General features: G+C 38.0%; 1 protein-coding gene across 1 annotated transcript in view; it reads right to left on the bottom strand.

Annotated features, from left to right (window-relative positions):
* Positions 1–17,076, bottom strand: part of TMEM135 (transmembrane protein 135) — a 160,862-nt gene that overhangs the window by 84,990 nt on the left and 58,796 nt on the right. The window contains exon 5 of the mRNA XM_082278441.1: positions 7,770–7,835. Coding sequence (XP_082134567.1) covers positions 7,770–7,835 — 66 coding nt within the window. The remainder of the gene's footprint in view (positions 1–7,769; positions 7,836–17,076) is intronic.

Here is a 17,076-nt window from a genome sequence, read left to right as displayed (position 1 = left end):
AGAGAAATTCACGTAAATTTTAACTTTTACATAATATTAATCAAATATACACCCAATAAAGGATTATTCTAGCTTTATACCTACTGAAAAATGTTTGAAAATTTAGGTCTTTAAATACAAAGAGTAGCACACAGAATCACAACATGATTGTTGAAGTTGGATGGAATGGAAAAAGCTTTCTGACTGACTGTAGGCACATTCACCCTTTTTTCAGAAACCCAAAAAAAATCATTTCAAACTGCATTTTGACTTATGCAATCTCTTAACATACAGGACAATTAAAAGTTACCAAAGACTACTACTATTTCTTCTTTGTGTTCAACAATACTTTACTAAGTCAAACACATGGACAAGAAGCACAAAATAACTTGAATTGAATGAGAACACTGTTTTCCAAAAGGAAAATTACATTTAATTACCTGAAAATCACTGAATGTAACATTTACACTGACATTAAGACACCCCTTCTTCAAAGTGACTGTTCAGCCTGGAGAAGAAAAGGTTGCATGGAGACCTCACAGCAACCATCCAGCATCTGAAGGGGGCCTACAGGGAAGCCAAGAGGGATTTCTTCATCAGGCACTGTAGTGACAGGACAAGAAGCAATGGCTTCAAACTGAGAGTACATTTGGATTAGTTTTTAGAAAGAAATTCTTTACTGTGAGGGTGGTGAGACACTGGCACAGGTTGCCCAGAGAAGCTGTGGACACCCAATCCCAGGAAGTGCTCAAGGTCAGGGTGGATGGGGCTCTGAGCAACCTGGTCTAGTGGAAGGTGTCCCTGCCCATGATGAGGGGGGAGATGGAACTAGATGTTCCTCAAGGTCCCTTCCAACCCAAACCATTCCATGATTCTGTGACTGTACATAAAGCAGTGATTTAGTTGACACGCACATATTTACACTGCGAAGCGCTGGTGAAGATCATGTGCGTTCATACACTGGCAAGGCTATTCTTCCAATAACTTGAATCAAACAACTTGCATGGAAACTGAAGATCAGTTGAGTGTATGCTTTAGTACCACTCAGCATTCTTAAATGCCTAGAGGAATGTGAACCAATTCTTAGCTTTATCAGGTTAAGTATCTTCTTACAGTTGCCTATTTCTTTAACTCCATGAAAGAATTAACATACATCATTATCAACACCACCAAAGTGAGAATGAAGCATTATTACAGCATGAAGCTCCAGTAGCACCTACTCTGCCTTTGCTCATGTACAGGAGTAAAAATGCCCCTGCACATGATCTTAACTCTAGGAGAAATGGAGTTGCAGGGGGCAGTTTTGCAGGCAGGTTTTAAGGATAAAAGCAAATGACAACTTCATTCCAAGGCCACAACATAGAAGACCAAAATCTAGATTGAGAGATAAATATATTTCCTTACATTTAGCTTTGTTGCCATAATTTTTTATTGTCTACCTTTACCACGCACTCACTGCTTCGCTGATGGAAAAGAGTAAGAAATCTGAAATATATAGGCAAAGTATTAAAGAAAAAAAAGAGAAGTCTTTCAAATAGGTAATTCCCTCCTTACTTTATTCCTTGCCCATACTTTCTTGGTGAAACACACCTGGCAAATACCCCTGAGCATAATTTAATTTACTTTTTAGCCTTGTGTTTCACTTCATAAAGGGAAGTTATGACTATTCTAAGATAAATACCATGAGCTTGCACTAAAGAAAATTACAGTAACAATAATGGTTAGCATGGTATGTCAAATGCCTGAAGTACTAAATCCCATTGTTCCACTCCATGAAAAATAGACAGACTACATTTTCCATGCGCTTAAAAGAAAAATACAAAGCGTGAGTCACCTAGATCTTATTTCACTTCTGTTTTGAAAGTTAAGTTCTCCAAGTTTCCAAACTTGCGTGTTACCTTTCTTCAGTGGTACCTCTCCATATGCTGAAATATGCAGCCACTATCCTACTTTCAGATCCTTCTACCTTAAATTTACACCAGACAATGTGATTCCTACAGTGCATTAATTTTTCACATTCCCTAAAAAATTAATTCCATCACAACACTTTAAAATTATTTAGAGCAGATCAATACTTTATCAAGGCTTGAGACGATTTTTAGTAAGGAACAGACTATCCTCAGGCAAATGGCATATTAAAAGAGCAGAAAAGTTCTTTATATTCAGCTATGCTTTTGAGACAAATTTTCTTTCCTCTTCATGATGAAAAATTAATTAAAAATCTATAGACCACTTAAAATGCTAACTCAGGGCAACCAAGACAAATAACACCTTCACACAACTGAATACATGGCAAAAACAGCACTGGAACACTGCACACTGGAACACCTCAAAGGCAATCTGGTGGTTTCCCTCCCCAGGGTTCAATGGCTTTCTCAATCTCTCTCTCTCTCTCTCTCTCTCTCCAATCAAGCTTTAGCTTTCACTACATTTAATCAGAAGAATTACTTACTTTTGACTTACTTCCAGATAACATAGATAAGGTATGCCAGTCTTTGGCAATTAAGTTACCTTTGAACTGTTACCCATTGTGACCTGGCAAAAGGATTTTCCAGATCCCAGTACTATTTTAAAATACTTCTGACACATTTGTCCCAAACCAAAACCTGAAGCCAGAGGACTACAAAACAGTTCTGTTCTTGTGGATATGCTTTATCCATTTGTCCCTGCTTTATAAGAAGTTATAAGACAGATTCCATACTACTTCCAAAATAGATTTCACTAATGAGAAAGCAATAACTATGTATGCCAATAATTTGAGTTGTTAATTGATGGTTCAGAACACTGTTATAGGATACCTTTTTATTCTTAATTTTTTTAAAATGCCTTTTTTTTTTTTTTTTGAGTAAGCTAAAAATTAAAGTACAGATTATTTTCTTATGACAGAGAGAAGGGACCTCCCTTTAGATGAACAGGTACTCAGACCTGCCTGCAAGCAACTCCTTTCTTTTAGTTTTGCGAATATTTTTCAAATATAAGTGGGTAATTATAAGAGAAATTAATACTGAAACCTACTGTCATTTTGGATCTTACACGACATTCAGAAATACGATTTGGTTAAATTAAATTTACACTGGTTTGCAACACATTCAATTTTAAAAATACATTTGCTTTCCATGTGCCAGCAACCCTTAACTAAGACAGGAAAAACCCAGAGGATAAGATCCAAAAGACTGAAAATCCTACTTGAAGGCAGAAACAGCCCATGGAAGCTGAGACACGGCCACAAAAAAATTTAAGTTTCCTTGTACCAAGTCTGGGTTGCTAGGAATCATATCCCTGCAGTGAGAACAAATATGGCTCACTCTGCCCAACAGTGCTGCCTTTTAAACACGCCCTTGGCTAAAGACAGACACTTAAGAAATTAAGCACCTTCAGGACTTCGGTGTAACTACAGTGTCTCTACTGCTGCAAGATTAACGAAAGTCTGAGAAAACATCTTTCCTCACATATTAACAGGACAGTACCAAAGTATTCAAGAAAAAAGCATGGAAACCAGAGATGCTGGGGGAGTCTGTGACAGCAGAACTTTTGAATCCTGGATGATGAAGACATCTTTGTGATTGGAAGGCACAAGGGTGAGGGGATCAGATGTCCACTGTCCAACTGCAATTCAGTTTCTAATGTGCCTGTAAGTGATTATTCCTGGTATGCCCCTGAGCTGAAACCACAGGAAACTGTGCACCCAAAGGAATTTTATTTAAATGAAAATCAATCTCAAACTATTCTTGGTACTTCTTCAGAACCTGCAACATGATCATTTATGAAGTATTCCTGGGTTTCATGTATTACAAATGAAACTGGCCAAAAGCACAAGCAAAAATATCATTGTGACAAAGCCCAAAATTTAGGAATCAAATGCAGAATCCCTTTATATGGAAAAGAGATTATCATTTAATGAATACTTAGTTCCATGTCATCTCCACATTACACAACTAAATATGATGACAGGTGTCATAATATCTCTTTTGAATCACTCCATTGGCAAGTAAAATTAAAAAGTTCTTCCTCATACAAAAAGTCATCAGAGTTACTGTTAATAATACAAAAGATTCATGTCTATATGACTTAAATTCCACAGGTGAGTTTACAAGACTCTACACTGCACTCTGCTATGGCATAGTGGACCGGGAAGAAAGAGGGCAAGGAAAACCTGAGCTGGCAGTAATGCCACTTCAACCTTTCCAAGGTTCTTTTAGTACGTCTGTGGAAGGAAAAGCAGTGCTGCACCACGAAGGAGCATTCATATTGCTGTTCCCACTGTTACGTATTCACTTGTAAAAATATTAAAGAAACCCCATTTTAAAGATCCTTACTAATCCCCTTGTTCTACGTTTAGCTAAACGTGGTATCGCAAATACATCAGCGGTATTAACTATGAACACAAATCCACAGAAATTACTTTTTACAGATATCTGGGCTAAATTCATAAAACTTCGTGCTCCACATTACTGAATTTACAGAAAACACACAGAATGGTGAAATCTGTTAAAAACGGCTTTAAACAAAAACAAAGACTTATCTTCTTCCAACAAAGTGCACTTTCAAGCATGGGTATGTACTGCCATAGCAATGCATACGGTTACATGTATTACACTGCAAGGCCATAAGCCATTTTAGGCTAGAAAAACTTACATTTTTCTATATATTTATACTTCAAGTTTGGTTGACAATGATACTTTCATAGCTACAAATGCTCCAGCCTCATTATTTATGAGAGCACTGGTTTGATAACTGGTTTGATAAGTTCTCTCTGTGTATAGCCACCAAACTTAATCTTAGCTTGTACCAAATGTATTCCATGTTGCCACTGTGCACCCAGCAACTCCTCACAGCCCACTGCTGCCAACCCTTGCTTCTCCTTACGGCTCTTCCTTGGCGTTCAGCACACAGCAGTAGAGGCTCCAGGGAATGTAAAACTGGAAAGCACAGTCAGCTCTGAAGCAGAAGCCTCCTTGTATTCCTCTTCTCACTCATTTCAGCAGGCATGCTGTTGCTGCTCCTGTTTCCTCAACCCCATCACTGCTGCCACATCAGCCAGCACCCACAGAGCCAGCAGGCTTGTCTGGAAGAGACTGGACACTGTGAGGAACAGATGGCAGCAGATCTGAGCCTCCTGCATGAAGACTAGAAGCAGAAGAAACAGCTGGAGATGCTCTCTAGGTGGTGCCAGGTCCAGGCTCCCCAAATGCACAGCTCTCAGCTGCGCCAATCACCTGCACTCAGCTTTATGTCATTAATGAAATGCATCCTAAGATTTCCTTTCAGAAGCACAGCCATGGGATTTGGTGTGATCACAGGTGCTCCACGATTTTTGGATCATTTGGGAATCGGCTAGAAGTGCTAACAGAAATGAATGTTAGGCTCTGCCTCATGGTCCACCCCCACAACAACATAACTGACAGAAATAACTAATTAACATGAACAACAACATACTGACTCCTGAGAATAAATTATGCTTCTGGGTTTGATTCTTTCCCATGGAAGCTGCTACACTTAAACCCAACCAGGAGCAAGAGAACCACTGCAAAGATTCTTCAGGAACCTCTATGACTAATATTCCACAGTTAAGAAATTTTTGGCACTATGCACCCAATTTTGATAACTGGTTTTGGCAGCACAGTTATCTAAACTCTCAACAGCAATTTTATAAACCACATTCAAAAGTAGAAAGACCAAACCTGTACAACCTCATTTTTCAATTTCTTCAAGGATAATAAATGAAAACCATAAAAATTATATATGCATAAAGGCCTGATAAGGCCAAATGAATGAGGAAATGTAGAAAGGAGAAATAAAAGGGACTGCCAGTGGATATTCGTTATAATAACTTATAAATCCACCTGATGATGACAACTGGATCATAACGGACAACTTTTCATGCATCCTGTTTTGCCTGTAGAAGAAACGTTTCCACATTAATCTGTTCAGTGGTACAGACAGAATACTGTTTGCTTTTTAAAATTAATTTTAAAAAAACAGGTATGACTTTTGCCTTCTAATAGTGGACAGGTTTACCCTCTCTCAAATTTTAAATGGTGTTACATTTTTAAGCTCTGATGTGAAAGTTGAACAGCACTTTTGCACATTTGGACTGCTGCCTCCATATTTTGAAATTTCCATTTAAAAAGTTTCTCTGTTTTCATTTTCACTGCCAAATTCACACTTCTCAAACAGAATACAGTCAACTTTAGTTCATATTCAACTTTTTTTCTGGCTCCCTTTCTAATTTCACACTGTGCAAACATCCAGCAATTTCTTGGAAAAGCAAAAAAAAATTTTAGTACGACTCTAGATAATTATATGTTTCTTCTGGAAAAATTAGTTTCATCTGAATAATGCAATTTCTCATTTTCAGACTAAGTAAATTATAATTACACAATGGAATTTAATGAAAAGATCTCCCTTGAGCAACAACATTTTTCTACCTCATCGGTGAGCTGAACTGGCTCAACACAAGATGTATCAGATTCAGAAATTCCTAATATCATTCACAATTACGTCTGTAGTTGTCCCAGTATTTTGCACTGCAAACAGTACAATTAGTTACTCTTTAAAAAAAAACCCAATAATTTGATTTTCCATAATTCACACCATTCACTGGGTAACTACACAAACTTTTTGGGCAACCTGGTCATTAAAACATAGAGAATTAAGTACCCTTCACTGAAAAAAAATCCTAACCAGGGAATTTGGAAGGGATGCATATATTCAGTAACTAACATTTCTAGAAATGGCATTATGCTCTTCTTTAGAAAGCAGCAGTACACAAAATACATAGAGGATCCAGATATTCAGAAAAGCCAAAATTACGAACAATGACAGGACATGAAATCTCAGGTACATCTTTAGACACTGATGCAGAGATACATTACTTTGTCACAAAAGAGAAATTAAGGCAATCTCATCAGCATAGGGAACATTTTACAGCACAGCTGGGATTCCAGGGTCAGTGTAGGCCAGGATTCCAGATAAAATGCTAAGAATTTTTCACAAGCTTATTAGGAATTTGATCAAAATCGTATTACCACAAAAAAACACTGAGATATCTAACACTGAAAAACCCTACACACTGTAGCATCCAGCTGTGGCAATGCCCAGATCATTCCTCACTTCCAGTGTCATGACTGACTGTAGTATTTTATTTTTTAAATGAAATTCAATCTAAGTATAAATTGCACCAACCCATATTGGAACTATCATCGACATTCAAAACAATTTTTACCTCATATAAAACCATACAAAGAAGAAAAACAATGTTCACCATAAACAGAAGCATGTATGGGTAAGGTAATATTCAAATACATTTATCCTCTTTGGAATAATTAATGTACTAATACTTCGTATATTTTATTTCTTGAAAGGAACAAAGGATGAAGTAACCTCTCCACTGCCACCCAGTAACAAATATTGACCTCATGTGAATTTCTCTAGATTTGACATCTTTAATAGAGAAAACTCAGTGAAAAACTGGATCCCAGCTTTTGGCAAAGCAGATGAAAGGCCATTCTCTTGAGTCATTTCTATCATATGGCTAAGTTATGATTGAAGCAAAGAAAAAAATAGAGCGTTCTTTGAAAAATATTTCATTTCTGAATGGGCAAGATTTAAATTCCCATTCTTCTTTAAAAAAAATACTGAAATGTAGGTATGCAAGTTATATATAGTCCAGTTCTCTTCACTTACCTGAAGACAGTACATCTTCCAGGAATTTATAAAGCACTATAATAATAAAGCATTATATCACACATAAATAAGGAACAAAAAAACACGGATATATTGAGCCTTACTTCTCCATGTCTTAAAGGTGTGATAGCTCCTCTTGCTACCGCCATTCGGAACAATGTTTCTGTGGCCTGCACCAACAAATACACAGACAAATTCATATTAAAAAACAGACAACACAGCTCATGATGATTTGTCTCAAGTTTTATAGCATGTTTTATATTTTCTGCTACCTTTTAGCACCTATTTTACAGTTGAATTGCTCCAGTAACTCCTTTAGAACAATGTGCACAGCTTAGGCAAGTGTTTATTGCAAGGTGAGACATGTATTGAGGATTTTGGTCTCAGCATAAGTAACCACCTAAGCAGTACGTGATCCCTCAGGCAACACCACAGCTGTTCCAGAAGACTCTCTGAGCAGGTCAGATATGCTCAGCCCCAGATAATTGTCCTCCAGACATTGTCAGGTAAAAGTGCAGTACTGTGGAAAATACAGCTATATGGTATTTCACAACTCATGAAACTTATTTTTAAAACTGCTCTTTAATAATATACACTTAAATTGACAAATGAGTATGAAAAAATAGTATGATGCAGCACTTTTCCTAAAAGCACCTGAGCCCCTCTTAACTCTCTGTAATGGTGGGATTACAGAACAGAACACAACACTGTCATGTGCAAATGGCAGGGAACACAACTTTGGGGAAATTTTTAATCTTTAATTAGTTGAATACCTTTCTGTGTTAGTTGGCCCATCCTTTCTTTAATCTTTAATCCAGTGGGGCAACTGGCACATACTTCTGATACAGAAACAGGTTACTGGCTTAATGCAGACTGTAATAGCTTCTGCACCACCTATCTTTCTACAAACTGGTTGGAAAAAGGCATGAAAAAAATTCACAAGTTTCATAAATTCACAGATTGGCACATCAGTGTACACATGAACAGATTTGCTTTGAAAACTTGTTTCCATAGCAAACAGTGAAGCTGGTTTCAATTTCAACTGTAAAAAACCATGTTTTTAATATCTGGTTCTAATTAAAAAAATACCCTGACATTTAAGGATCTATGTTAAGGAGTAGTTAGAAGGCTGCTTGGAAAACAAAACCAACAAAACAACCACATTTAGAAAGCTTATAAATAAAAGCAGTTTGCAGTAGCTGATCATCTTTCTAAACAGTGATTTTTAAAATAAGCATCTCAGTGCTTCCATGCCTGCATGATTTGCTGCATTCCCACTACCACTACCTTAAGACAGCTGTATCTCAACAAATGTGATATCAAAGACATCTCGAGATTAACTCCTCAGTCTTCCTAGACACAGATTAAGTGGGGTTTACTCTTTTCTAAATTATTTTCTGCAGAAAATAACTTAATAAAAGACCTCTTAATTACCTTATGTTCTCCCCACACACCTGTAAATGAATGTGTGAACTCCAGAACAAGAGGCTGCAAAACCTATTACTTCATTTACACCCGCAAAGATGCAGGGCAGTGCTCCACTGTGATCCTACTTCCCAAACCTTTCTTCTCTGAGAGATGAAGTGAAGCTCACACAACCTTTTGTATTTCACAAAATTGGCTTCTTTCACCAACATTTTTAGGGACTTTTCAACCAAATTGAGCATTCTGTCAATACAGTTAAGCTGCTTTTGTTTCTTTTGAAAACCACTGGTGTGTGTGACTTTCTTTTCACATCTACTACTAGAAGATCTCTCCTTAGTACACTTGTACTTACCTCGTTAATGCCAGATGTTAAAACCATTCAGAAACAAGGAAAAATCACAGCAATAGCAAATGTAACACCACAGATGTCCTCCCTTCACTAAGGGTGGGCCACCCTTCACTAAGAAGATTAGCACTACAATCACAGCTTCCCACAGAAACTGCATGGTGGGGATGAGGCCACCTATGGCCATTGACTGACAATGACAAGGCTGAAGAAAACTATTGGGGGTTTTGGCGTGCAAAATCCAAGAGGAGGCTTACAGAAGTTCATCTTTCCAAACAGTAATCAGCCCAATCTCACTGCTGGTGTAAGCTTTAAGGTGAAGGAAGTGGACACCGGCAGTAAATATTTCAGGTCTGCATCCTTTTGACAAAGCAAACTAGGTGTGAACATGTGGAGATTTGAGTAAGGCAATGTCTTACAAGGAAGAAGAGTATGATGTAACCATTCAGAGTTTTGTAATACCTTCACAGGGCTACAACATCACAGAGACTAATGATAAAAGTAAGCAGCTAGCAAAATTTTGCCAGTCATAAAACCTAAATTTATCTGCAACACTTCTTTTTTTTCCAAAGATTTCATACTGTCTTCAATTTCTATCTTTTTCCCTTCTGCCCTGCAAATGCAGAAACAAACAGAATTGTACTGGAGCATGTCCAAGGAAGGGCAGCAGCCCTGGGAAAGGGTCTGGAGCACAAGTCTCATGAGGAGCAGCTGAAAGAGCTGGGGGTGATTAGCCTGGGGAAAAGAAGGCTCAGAGGAGCCCTTATCACTCTGTGCAACTGCCTGAAAGGAGGTTGTAACCAGGTCGGGGTCAGTCTCTTCTCCCAGGTAACAAGTGATAGGACAAGAAGAAATGGCTTCAAATTGCACTGGGGGAGGGGCTTAGATTGGATATTACGAAAAATTTCTTCCTGGAAAGGGTTGTAAAGCAGTTGAACACAGGCTGCCCTAGGAAGTGTTTCAGTCACCATCCCTGGAGGTATTTAAAAGATGTGCTGATGTGGCACTGAGGGACATGGTTTAGTGGGGGACTTGGCAGTGCTGGGTTAATGGATAGAGTCTATGACCTTAAAGGCCTTTACCAACCTAAACAATTCTATGATTCTGTCTGGTCCTGCTCAGGTTCCTTGGACTAGCTTTGTCTAAGCCCATTTTCAGCATCTCTAAGATTGGAGGTCCCACAGTCTCTCTGATCAACCTGTTTCAGTATTTCACAACAATATTTTAAGTGATAAGTCCACAAAAAAAATGCAATTTACAGATGACCCCTAAATTTCTTCTGCTTCCCAAAGAAACACAGCCCAGTTCCTCAAATTCTCTCTAAGTGGTGGAAACGCTTTGTGCCAGCCAAGTGGAAGGCCATCCTGCAGGCATTTGAGCTGTACACGTTGGATATGGAAGAATAAGCCTAGGGGTGGGAAAAGTCAAAATATACATGTACTGCATTTTATTTAAATGTTAGAGACAAACTCCATCATACTTAATTCTCCATAAAGAATAGAGGAAAAAAAAGCTGCATGAAGAATCCCACAACAGCAAGGTAAAAATAACAATATTCTGGCACACCTCATATACTTTCTGAAATTCTATATATGATAATATCTTGCTGAGAGCAAAAGGATCCCTACAGGACATCAAATCTACTTTGACTAAAATCCAGTTTATTGAACACATCTTGCCTGGCATGTTCTTGGTATGTAATTTCAAATCTCCCAAAGTAACCAGTATAATAATAGTCAATATTTAGGCTGCCAAATATCTGCATACAACTTGCTTCAATACTAAGTTTAAATCCTTTGAACTCAAATGTCTTTAATAATTTTAAATAATGTGTTAAAAGTTATTAAGTATATTGAAACGGCAGGTTTATTTCATTGTATTAAATCTGCTAAAAATATGCAGAGTACTGCTCTGTTGCAAATCAAACAAGGCATAACTCCATTTAAGAAATAATTATACTATTCTCAAAGAAACTGCTGACTAGGAATCCAACTAATTTTTAACTGTTTTTTCACTAAATATTACAGTATAATCAGATTTTTTAGAAAGCTGTAAAAACTTGAGATTTATTTGCATTCAATTCACTGTGAATAAGCCATCTACTCAGCGACAGGAGTCAGAGGTTTGTAAGAAAGCAAACTATCAACACCTGGTTTTAGTGACCTCAGTGTGAAACAAATGTGTTGCCAAGATGATTGTTACTGAATCCTAAACTTGTTGGTCATTATAAAGGATGTGTCGTGTGTTACATTATATGTGAGGTGAAACAGCAGCCTAACATACCCTACCACTCTGTAACACCGTGCAAGCTCTAATGTCATCTCCAGACAAAGATGACCAACTGTTCCCACTCCAACAAAGCAGTTGCTTCTGATCAAATTCTTTGCAAGTGGGTTTAAAAAAAAAAAAAAAAGAGAAACCACTTGTATGAACCAGAACTAAAGTGGAAGATAATTGTGTATTATTGATAGAAGTGGTAGGAAAAACAGAAATACTGCTTAAGATTCCAGATGTTTTGGATTTTCTAGGTATTCACAAAAATAAAATGGTCTCACATAATACTTCATCAGAATAGTTACTGTTTTACCAAAGCTAAAACTGCAAATGCAAGCAGTGAAGAGATTGATCACGCAAGTTAATGAATTAAGAAATGTATACTTTTTAATCACCTGACAATTTTTGGCATCTATTTCTAAATGCGCATTAAAAAACCCAAAACAAAACCCCAACTGAATTAAAATTAAAATGGTGCAAATTGTTCATAAGAATAAGAAAGGATGGAATACCACAAAAGACATTTTTTCACTCCTATTAGGTTTTCTGATCTTGGATACAATAGCTAGCTGACAGCTCTTGCCTGTAAAATTTGTGCTTCTTCATGAAAAGCAAATTACATGAAAAAAGAGTTTTGACAGTCTATCCAGAATCATTAATAACAATCTTTCAACTTGATTATATATGAACTATTGTTATAGCCCCTAGTAGCTAACCATCACACAACTTTTGAAAACAAGAACGATTGCTATAAAAAAAAAGATCTGGTAAGATTTAGAAGCAACAATGAATAGGAAAACACAGAAGTTTCTGAATTTTTTTCCCTGAATTCTGTCCACAAAAAGTCAAGTTTAAAGCAACTGTCGGCATCTAAACCTTACTCCAGATAACAGATTTAACTGAGGAGCTTAATTACTGTTACAACTTTTGATGAAATTACAATACCAATATAGAATGTGTTGCTATTCTATATACTTTATAGATTTTAAATATTTTTAAACATGTTAAAATACAATACTGAAGCTGAACTGAAGCTTTTAAAAAGACGGATATGTAAATTCCTAGTCTCTGAAAAACCACAGAAAATTCAATTAATTCCATCGTACAGATGTGAATTCCATGTACCTCCATCTTTTACTTTGTTGAATGACTCTGAATGTCTCTGCTTTCATTACTGAACTATTGCAACCTTATTTGTACGAGTAGATCAGCCTACATTTGACTCCTGCGAGACACAAGCTCTTTCCAGCCACCAATTAAAACAGACCAAATAATTTCTTGCCTTTACCTTCAATAAAAGCAACTTAACTGTGAACTCTCTGAAGACTAAACAATTTAAACCCCATGATAAAGCATATTTTACGGAGTTCATGAAAACCTTGTATCCATTTTCCAAAACATCTCTAATTTTTTCCCAAATTCAGCTTTCAGAATACATTGCACCACACATGCACCTTTGCATTCTATAATTACTTTATTTCCCTCTCCTCTGGTTACTTACTCAACCTTTGTGCAAACAAAGCACACACCTGGCCATGTATCTTATAAGGAAAAGTACTATATGGAAACATTCTTCTTTCTTAAATAATAAATGTGTGTTGATTCCCTAACCAGAGGTTTGGAGATGTGCAAAACTCATCACTAATATAGCAAAAATAAACCAGTATTAAAACTAACAAGACTAATAGCATAGTAACTTTTTTTGAGTTGTCTTTCTCATTTCAGAGAGCATTTGCAGATTTGTCATGTAAACATAGGTTCAAATTTACACACAGTTCAGTGTAACTTCAATTCCATTTACAAATTCCATTTGCTCATTGACCTAAATGTGCACTTTCAGGGTTAATAAACTACCTTATGAACTAATTTACCTCTACCCTCGACCTAACTAAACTATCCTGATCCATGCTGCAGTGCTGCTCAGAAACCTCAGCCTGTCCTTGAAAGAGCTTTATAATTTAAAGTTGCAGAACACATGCTTAACAAATGAACCAAGCAAGGAAATAATCACACAATATGTGCTGCTAGGAGGATGAAATAAAAGCATTTGTCTATATTTATCTTAATCTGAGCCCAGTAGTCTGCAGTTGTGATATTTCTAACATTTGCCAAGATCATGGTAACTGCTTTTCTTCCTGACTTCTCCTCTACCTGCTTTTCTCCCTTTCCTTCCTCCCAGCCCCCTCCCAAAAAATGCTTGGTATTTACATTGGGATTCCTGGTCCCAGCCTGTAACTGACTTTCACCTTTTTCTAGCTTTCTCTTCACAAAGGATTGAAGGGCTCAACCCTGCAATTAACAAAGTATCAGGAAGCCAGAAAAAAAAAAAAAATCCAGCAGTATAATGGTCATGAACTGAATTACCCACAAATCAGGCCAGCAGCCAGCATGGGAAACTGGAGAAATAGGTCATTTAATCTCCACTGCCTTGACAGAAATGCCAAAGAAAGGAGGTCCAAGCAAGCCTGCCCCACCATCATCATGGAGCAGAGGTTTCTGCATCTGAGAAATGATCCACTGAAGCCAACTAAAACCTTCCTTCTTTCCAATCACACAGCAGAAGGACAGCAAACAGCTGCAAGCCAGCCTGCAGAAAGCACATGACAACTGTCAAACCTGGTTTTGATTAGTAATGCTGCCAGATAGCAGAAAAGATAATGGCTGAAAGACCAGTCTGGCCAGACCAGGAATATACAAGCACATTTGCTTGTATAGTCAGTGCCCCCCACCCAGGATTTAGGGGCAGCAAAATCTTCATTTTCAGCTCCAAAATGCTGAGAAGGAGCACTCATCATGTTCCATCTCTATCCCATTCGAAACTGATTCATGGAGAACTTTGCTGCTGCCTGGCCAAAGGCTGCTGGAGAAACAACATACAGCAGGTCTGACAGGGCTTGATTTAGTCACCAAATTTTCAGGATAAAAGGGGAACGCTGCCCTGAGTTCAGAGCTGTAATGAACTCCAACACTATATAGAATCATTGAATGGTTTGGTTTGGACAGGACCTCTAAAGACCATCTAGTCCAGCTCCCCTGCCATGGGCAGGAACACCTTCCACTGGACCATATTCCTCAAAGTCCCATCCAACCTGGCCTTAAAGACTTCCATGAGATGGAGCAGCCACATCATCTCAGGACAAACTGTTCCAGTGCCTCACCATCCTCACAGCAAAGAATTTCTTTCTTGCATCTAATCTAAACCTGCCCTCTTTCAGTTTAAAACCACTGACCCTAGTCCTGTCAGCACAGATGCTTGTAAAATGTTTGTCCCCATCTTTGTCTTAAGTCTTACTGGAAAGACGCAGTGAGGTCTCCCTGGAGTCTTCTCCAGGCTGAACAACCACAACTCTCCCAGTCTGTCTTCATAAGAGAGGTGCTCCAGCCCTCCCATCATTGTGGACATGCTCCAACAGGTCTATTTCCTTTTTATGTTGGGGACTCCACAGCTGGACACAGCACTCCAGGAAGGGTCTCACGGGAGCAGAGCAGAGGGGCAGAATCCCCTCCCGCACCCTGCTGGCCACGCTGCTTTGGATGCAGCCCAGGATGAGGCTGGCTTTCTGGGCTGTAAGCCCACATTCCCAGGTCATGTTGAGCATCTCATCCACCACAAGCCCCAAGGTCCTCTCTCCAGGGCTGCTCTCAATCCATTCTCTGCTCAGTCTGCATTTGTACTTGGGACTGCCCCAACCCACAGGCAGGACAATGCACTTGGCCTCGTTGATCATCCTACACTTATTACTACATCTTTGCCTGTTCACCCATTTTGACTCTTTGCCATGATTTTGTAGCACCTCACCCTCTTCATCTTAAGAGCACTGGTGAAGGAAAGTCAACAGACGAGAAGACAGGGTGTGTGACATGGCAACAAGGATGTTCCTGTAGAATTCATTCCCAAGCTATTATAAACAAGTGAAGCCAAACTCTTCTGCCACACAAGTTAAAGAAGACTGAGGCGAGCTTTCATGGTCCACCTGCAGTTCCTCAGTGAGTTATTGGGACAACAGAGAGCAAAATCGAAAGATCCTTGGATCCCTATTCTCCATTCTAACCCCTGTAAAACGGCAGAGATTTAAACACCAGCAAGCTATTCCAGCAGCCTCGGATCTTGTAACAGACATTCACTATAACCAGTAAATTAATGAGAGCTGCATATTTAGACAGCTTTATTTCATATTATCCAAGCACATGTTCTGGAATTCCAGACTAATTTAAACAGTCATTTACAATTCTTTTATCTGCCTTCATTGACCAGAATTTCTTGTTAGCATGAACTCTGAGTGGGTTCAATTCAGTACTTCAGTACATTCCCTACAAGTTTTACAAGATTTACATTTAATGTGTTTCACAACCAGGGCTCTTTTTCTTTAGGGGATTACCTCACCTTTTACATTTCCCACTGGTAGCAATTTTAAGTAGTTGCTCTCTGTATTTGCAAATGGAACAAAAATTTGTCTCAATTGGTTTGTTTCCATGTATTGTAATTTACCCACAGTGTTATGAGCTAAACTAATACAAATTAAATCCAAAAAACATTTTCAAACTAGTGATTTATCATGACCACGGTGTAAACAGTACTATAGATTACACTGACTTTGAATGAGACACTCAACTTACCTCCCAAGCTTATTGTTTAAATGCATATATGTCACACAATCTTTCAGAACTAATTAGAAACAGAATACACAAGTTAACTCTACTTCATTTTTGGGGCAGCTTATAAAAATGCCTCCCTACTCTGCCTGGAAAAGTTTTACTGATGCTAGACAACAGCTAAATTGCTTTTGAGGAAGAATACATTCTGGTAATGACCTAACAAAAAATTGTGATTTTTTTATCACACACTCTTATCTTTAACTGTAAAAACAGTTAACTAAATCAGATGTTGATTGTGATTAAAACCAGTTTATATAAAATAATCAGCAAGAAAACTCAGAAAGCCATATACTATATAGGGAATGGTAATTAACTACAAATGTAATGTAGGACTCAGAATCATTTTTTAATCAACTTTTTTTTTCTTTTAAGGAGAACTAAAAATTTCATCACTTAGAACAATATTTTGAGAACTGGTAGAAGCACTGGTTGAATGCCTCCTGTTCTCAAGAAAACTGTTCTTATTTTGGCCCTGAGCAACTAATAGAAACCCTCACTCACAGGCTGCACAATACTCAGAGTTTGCAAGTGAAGCCATTTCAGACGAACTGAACGAGCAAGAATTCTTCTTCCCAAGCACTTTGTCCTCAAAATTGACACAACAGTCCCTCCAGCATCTAAGAATCACCCTTCTCTGCCAAGCAGTACAAGGCCCACAGCAAAGCATGCATGCATGCCGTTTTCTCTTTTTAAGAAAAGGAGGAAGCTCT

The sequence above is a fragment of the Coloeus monedula genome (assembly GCF_965178545.1).
Source record: "Coloeus monedula genome assembly, chromosome: 3".
Taxonomy (NCBI): domain Eukaryota; kingdom Metazoa; phylum Chordata; class Aves; order Passeriformes; family Corvidae; genus Coloeus; species Coloeus monedula.
This window is presented reverse-complemented; position numbering and strand designations above follow the sequence as displayed.